This window comes from Brassica oleracea, chromosome C6 (genome assembly GCF_000695525.1).
Source record: "Brassica oleracea var. oleracea cultivar TO1000 chromosome C6, BOL, whole genome shotgun sequence".
In the NCBI taxonomy this organism is placed as follows: Eukaryota; Viridiplantae; Streptophyta; class Magnoliopsida; order Brassicales; family Brassicaceae; genus Brassica; species Brassica oleracea.
This window is the reverse complement of record NC_027753.1, coordinates 26,195,861-26,202,686: the sequence shown is the minus strand read 5'-3', so window position 1 is coordinate 26,202,686 and position 6,826 is coordinate 26,195,861. Positions and strand designations below refer to the sequence as shown.

At 39.4% G+C, this 6,826-nt stretch overlaps 1 protein-coding gene across 2 annotated transcripts; it reads right to left on the bottom strand.

Annotated features, from left to right (window-relative positions):
* Nucleotides 1-285: 285 nt before the first annotated feature.
* On the bottom strand, nucleotides 286-2,496 carry LOC106296501 (extensin-3-like). Of its 2 annotated transcripts, XM_013732646.1 has the most exons (3): nucleotides 2,045-2,496; nucleotides 428-1,966; nucleotides 286-336 (listed from the first exon to the last, which is right to left on the bottom strand). In XM_013732646.1, the coding sequence occupies exons 1-2, from the start codon at nucleotides 2,444-2,446 to the stop codon at nucleotides 443-445; spliced, it is 1,926 nt and encodes a 641-aa protein (XP_013588100.1). In that variant the 5' UTR covers nucleotides 2,447-2,496; the 3' UTR covers nucleotides 286-336; nucleotides 428-442. The 2 variants fall into 2 exon arrangements, with proteins under 2 accessions (XP_013588100.1, XP_013588099.1); XM_013732645.1 differs by having other exon boundaries at nucleotides 428-2,496.
* Between the last annotated feature and the right edge of the window lie 4,330 nt (nucleotides 2,497-6,826).

Below are 6,826 nucleotides of genomic sequence, written 5' to 3'. Positions count from 1 at the left end.
ATCATAGGCTCATAGCAGCCAATTAAAATTAGAAATGATACTTAGTAGAGTATGGGAAATGAAAAATAAAGCTTACAATTTTATTTAAGTAATCAAACTTTAAAACTGAAGAAATTGGAAAACAGGACAACATATGACTAATTTGCATGCATGAATGGGACCACATCATCAACATGTTTGCAGTTTATTGCAACAACTTATTTATGAAAAAAAAAACACATTGAATGGGAAACTTTATCATTAGAATATATATCCGTTTAGATGATCTCTTAATGATCTTGCGTCTTTTATTTTATCACCAAAACATTCTTTGTTCACTTGTACTGTCGTCAACTCCTGCAAGAATACAAGTAAACGTATGAAATAAGCAACTGTAATGTGATTGAGGTCTACCACATTGTAAGTAACTTTGAGAAATGATAATTACCATGAAGACGATTAATTAGTAGTGGTATGGAGGAGGTGGAGATTTGTAGAGGTAGGGTTGGTGAGGAGGTGAGTAGTGAACCGGTGGAGGAGGAGAGTGGACGGGAGGAGGAGGAGATTTGTATTCATAGTGTTTTGGTGGTGGGGGAGAATGGTAAACCGGAGGAGGAGGAGACTGATAAACTGGAGGAGGAGGAGATTTGTACTCATAATGCTTCTTGGGTGGTGGAGGAGAGTGGTAAACTGGAGGTGGGGGAGACTGGTAAACTGGAGGAGGAGGAGATTTGTACTCATAATGCTTCTTTGGTGGTGGAGGAGAGTGGTAAACTGGAGGAGGAGGAGACTGGTAGACTAGTGGTGGTGGTGATTTGTACTCGTAGTGCTTCTTAGGTGGTGGTGGAGAGTGGTACACTGGAGGAGGAGGAGACTGGTAGACTGGTGGTGGTGGTGATTTGTACTCGTAGTGCTTCTTTGGTGGTGGAGGAGAGTGGTAGGCCGGAGGAGGAGGAGACTGGTAGACCGGTGGTGGTGGGGATTTGTACTCGTAGTGCTTCTTTGGTGGTGGTGGAGAGTGGTACACTGGAGGAGGAGGAGACTGGTAGACCGGTGGTGGTGGGGATTTGTACTCGTAGTGCTTCTTTGGTGGTGGAGGAGAGTGGTAGGCCGGAGGAGGAGGAGACTGGTAGACCGGTGGTGGTGGGGATTTGTACTCGTAGTGCTTCTTTGGTGGTGGAGGAGAGTGGTAGGCCGGAGGAGGAGGAGACTGGTAGACCGGTGGTGGTGGGGATTTGTACTCGTAGTGCTTCTTTGGTGGTGGAGGAGAGTGGTAGGCCGGAGGAGGAGGAGACTGGTAGACCGGTGGTGGTGGGGATTTGTACTCGTAGTGCTTCTTTGGTGGTGGAGGAGAGTGGTAGGCCGGAGGAGGAGGAGACTGGTAGACCGGTGGTGGTGGGGATTTGTACTCGTAGTGCTTCTTTGGTGGTGGAGGAGAGTGGTAGGCCGGAGGAGGAGGAGACTGGTAGACCGGTGGTGGTGGGGATTTGTACTCGTAGTGCTTCTTTGGTGGTGGAGGAGAGTGGTAGGCCGGAGGAGGAGGAGACTGGTAGACCGGTGGTGGTGGGGATTTGTACTCGTAGTGCTTCTTTGGTGGTGGAGGAGAGTGGTAGGCCGGAGGAGGAGGAGACTGGTAGACCGGTGGTGGTGGGGATTTGTACTCGTAGTGCTTCTTTGGTGGTGGAGGAGAGTGGTAGGCCGGAGGAGGAGGAGACTGGTAGACCGGTGGTGGTGGGGATTTGTACTCGTAGTGCTTCTTTGGTGGTGGAGGAGAGTGGTAGGCCGGAGGAGGAGGAGACTGGTAGACCGGTGGTGGTGGGGATTTGTACTCGTAGTGCTTCTTTGGTGGTGGAGGAGAGTGGTAGGCCGGAGGAGGAGGAGACTGGTAGACCGGTGGTGGTGGGGATTTGTACTCGTAGTGCTTCTTTGGTGGTGGAGGAGAGTGGTAGGCCGGAGGAGGAGGAGACTGGTAGACCGGTGGTGGTGGGGATTTGTACTCGTAGTGCTTCTTTGGTGGTGGAGGAGAGTGGTAGGCCGGAGGAGGAGGAGACTGGTAGACCGGTGGTGGTGGGGATTTGTACTCGTAGTGCTTCTTTGGTGGTGGAGGAGAGTGGTACACTGGAGGAGGGGGAGACTGGTAGACAGGTGGTGGTGGTGATTTGTACTCGTAGTGCTTCTTCGGTGGTGGAGGAGACTTGTAAACCGGTCGAGGGGAGTAATGCTTTACCGGTGGTGGAGGTGATTTGTATTCGTATTGCTTCTTGGGTGGTGGGGGAGATTTGTAAACTGGAGGAGCTGGATAGTGTTTAATAAGTGGTGGTGGAGATTTGTAAACTGGAGGAGTGTAGTGCTTCACCGGCGGAGGAGGAGAAGAATAATAGTAATTTGCGGTGGTTTCAGATACAAAACCAAGAGATAATGCTAAGACAAGCAAAGCTGCTGCCAAAAAGGCCACTGGTGATCCCATTTCGTTATGTGGTTCTCTTTGTGTTTGATGCTCCTAATCTCTCCCCTAGTTACCCTTTATATAGCTTTTCAATTACTCGTTTAAAAACAAACTTTCATCTCTGATGGTAAATGGCAATTTCGTGATATGTAACAAAACAATAATAGTTGACTATGTAATGCAAAGAAAAATATGAGGTTAGGTCTCAGTCGGCCTTTCATTATTGAATTTCTTTCCCCCTCAATTATTTTGGTAGTTGATCGATATGTTCTGCATGTTCCGAACATATCAAATTATAATTAATATATAGAACACTGAATCTAATGTTAACAGAATTTTCCACAAGATATTAGAGGAATCACAAAATATGACCGATATTATTCTAGAAAATGATAAAAAGAATATCAAAATATGAAGAATATGACCACACATGTAACTGTGAGTCCATTTACCAGGAAATGAAAATACTTTATTTCAATTTATTTTATCAAATATTTTTATATTCAATAATATGCAATATACGAATTTGATTCTAAATATGACACATCTATAACAGTAATATAAGCTATTGTGATACTTATACTTTATCAAAACATTTCTAGAGAATTGACATCATGCTATCTCATAAATATGCTAAAACCACTGTATTTTAGTTGGAGTACTTGTATTTTGTGATGCTAAATTTATTAACTAAGAAAACATAATTAAAATAAGCCTAATATACATTTTCAGAATATTTTTAATGGAGTAATAACTTAAAATAACTAGATTTTATAGACAACAATTTCTTTCAAGTTTTCTCTATTAGTTTTTACAACTTTTCTCTCCTGATATAACTTTTATTAGTAATAAATTGGGTACTGCTATGTTTTGATTTCACCAAGAACCCAGACTTATGTATTTAAAATATTTCAAAAGTGTAGCCATTGTTAGTCAGTTACATGTTCATCGCAAACCTACAATTATAAATCAAGATTTCTGGTTTTTCTGTAACTAATAACTAGATTGTTCAAATACATTAGTTTTTTTTTTGCCAAAAGGGTTTCATATTTTTGTTTTTTGTTTAAATATACATTAGTATTTCTTGTTTTGTTAATCTTTGATTTCTGTTTGGGCAAAAAAGATGATGAAGAAGAAACGCGTTAAGGATAGGTGGCCAAGTTGCATGTAGAAGGAGCATTGAAGGGTTGTGTGTTTTGCTTCACACGTTCTTTAACACGTTTCTTGTCATTACTCCGACTAATTTACAACCTCAGGCTCTTACTCCAACTATTACTTAGTCAACATGATGAAATCTAAATTATGTTTAAAATTAATACAAGAAGTATAACAGTTTATACTCAGAAATCAAAATTTAATAGCATTTGAAAAGAGATATATATGCTTACATTTTTTTTTGAGATGCTTACTTTTGGAATGATGTAAACCACTCAATGAAAAAAAAAATAACGTATATACATTGTATATTTGGATCTTAACTTATATATATATACTGTTTTCAAAACAGGAATGACAACATTATCACGAATGGGTGTTAAATAAAAGGTGAAGATAATGCAACTCGAGGCCAATTTTCTTCTTGAAATAAGTTTTTTTTTTAAACACTGTAGCCGAAGCTTGGTCAACATTAGACAATAAAGCATTTAGGAAAATAGAATATAATTGGGGTTATTGCTTTGATTTTTATCAAATGGGTAAGTAACCAGCTGGATTGGGATTTAGACAAATCAACAACTTAACATTCTATATAGTATTTTCTCAAAAGTTGACGACTATTTTAGTTAGGCGTCAAAAGTTATCTAACTAATTTTGACAATTTTGATAATGGGAGAAATTGACGTCAAACAAGCTTTAATATAATCACCGTCATTAGTAAATTGGTTTAAGCTAATTGTTTTAGAACAAGGTTTAAGCTAAACTAGTTATGATTTGTTATTCAAACATGGTACTACCTAGTACTAGCTAATGTATACGTAAAAACTCTATAAACTATTTGGTTCTTTTGAAAAGCATAGCTGCAAAAGATTTTTCCATTCTGATTTCGAGTTCTTACTGAAATTTATGTTCTATATTTGTTGAAATATATGTTTTTACTAGAGTTGTTTCCCGCATAAATTTAAACTTAATAATTTGAAAGTTTCATTAGTTGCAATGTATATGTGATTATGTGTACATTCCAAAATTAAATAAAAATGATTGTTAGTAGTTGTGGGTGCACAATTGGATAAAGTAATTAAGTAAATGCAAAACTATTGTGATTCAAAAGTCCAAGCCGACCACATAATACAAAATTAACATTCGTCTCTTGATCCATGCATGTTGAGTTACAGACTATGCTTTCTTTCGTTCATAGAACAGAAATTATTAATTTATCATTTTAAGATGTAAATAAGAATTTATCTATTGGTAGAAATACTAAACACTCAACACGTTCCTTTTTTTAGAACAACGCTCAACAAGTTCTTTTAAAAGCTTTTCAAATATTATGGGTATCATGCTTCAATATATGTTCATGTATTAAATATATGTTACAACAGAAGATCAAAAAATTTATGGGTTTAAACGAATCCATGGCTTGGAACGAACACTGTAAGGATTAGCTAGCGAAACCAACGAGATAATAGAAAATGCATCAGACTATGTCAGGCAGTGATGACCCGAGCCATTATGACATTTATAGCTTGTTGTAATAAGCTATTTGCAACCATACAGTACTCGGATCTAAACCATGATGAAATTTAGCTTGTTGTAGCAAATTTGTGTATTATGTAAGCTTTAAATTTGTTAAGTAAGTTCAAAAATGACTCGATGATAATGAAATATTGAAATGCACTACATGTATACATTTAGTAGGTACTGACTACCGAACGTTGGACCAAGACCCAACAGATTTCTTTTGGTTTATGGAAAATAAGGTTTGTTATTCATATAACATAGATTAATCTTATAACGTGTGCTTACATTTTTATCCCATTGTCTCCAAGTTTACGAAAGCTGGATAGCATATTTGGAAACCGCATAACATTAATTCCAGAACATTACAAACTAAATGACATTCTACGTATAGCTAAAATTTAACTTACTTGTTCATTGTTTTATTATCCAAGGAATGATATATTTTAACTTTCCAGACGACTTAATTAAGTCGTCCGATAAGTCGTCCAGCTGGGAAGACTTTCCAGACGCCTTATTATAAGTCGTCTAATAAGTCGTCCAGATGGAAGACTTTCCAGACGACTTAATTAAGTCGTCCGATAAGTCGTCCAGCTGGGAAGACTTTCCAGACGCCTTATTATAAGTCGTCTAATAAGTCGTCCAGATGGAAGACTTTCCAGACGACTTAATTAAGTCGTCCGATAAGTCGTCCAGCTGGGAAGACTTTCCAGACGCCTTATTATAAGTCGTCTAATAAGTCGTCCAGATGGAAGACTTTCCAGACGACTTAATTAAGTCGTCCGATAAGTCGTCCAGCTGGGAAGACTTTCCAGACGCCTTATTATAAGTCGTCTAATAAGTCGTCCAGATGGAAGACTTTCCAGACGACTTAATTAAGTCGTCCGATAAGTCGTCCAGCTGGGAAGACTTTCCAGACGCCTTATTATAAGTCGTCTAATAAGTCGTCCAGATGGAAGACTTTCCAGACGACTTAATTAAGTCGTCCGATAAGTCGTCCAGCTGGGAAGACTTTCCAGACGCCTTATTATAAGTCGTCTAATAAGTCGTCCAGATGGAAGACTTTCCAGACGACTTAATTAAGTCGTCCGATAAGTCGTCCAGCTGGGAAGACTTTCCAGACGCCTTATTATAAGTCGTCTAATAAGTCGTCCAGATGGAAGACTTTCCAGACGACTTAATTAAGTCGTCCGATAAGTCGTCCAGCTGGGAAGACTTTCCAGACGCCTTATTATAAGTCGTCTAATAAGTCGTCCAGATGGAAGACTTTCCAGACGACTTAATTAAGTCGTCCGATAAGTCGTCCAGCTGGGAAGACTTTCCAGACGCCTTATTATAAGTCGTCTAATAAGTCGTCCAGATGGAAGACTTTCCAGACGACTTAATTAAGTCGTCCGATAAGTCGTCCAGCTGGGAAGACTTTCCAGACGCCTTATTATAAGTCGTCTAATAAGTCGTCCAGATGGAAGACTTTCCAGACGACTTAATTAAGTCGTCCGATAAGTCGTCCAGCTGGGAAGACTTTCCAGACGCCTTATTATAAGTCGTCTAATAAGTCGTCCAGATGGAAGACTTTCCAGACGACTTAATTAAGTCGTCCGATAAGTCGTCCAGCTGGGAAGACTTTCCAGACGCCTTATTATAAGTCGTCTAATAAGTCGTCCAGATGGAAGACTTTCCAGACGACTTAATTAAGTCGTCCGATAAGTCGTCCAGCTGGGAAGACTT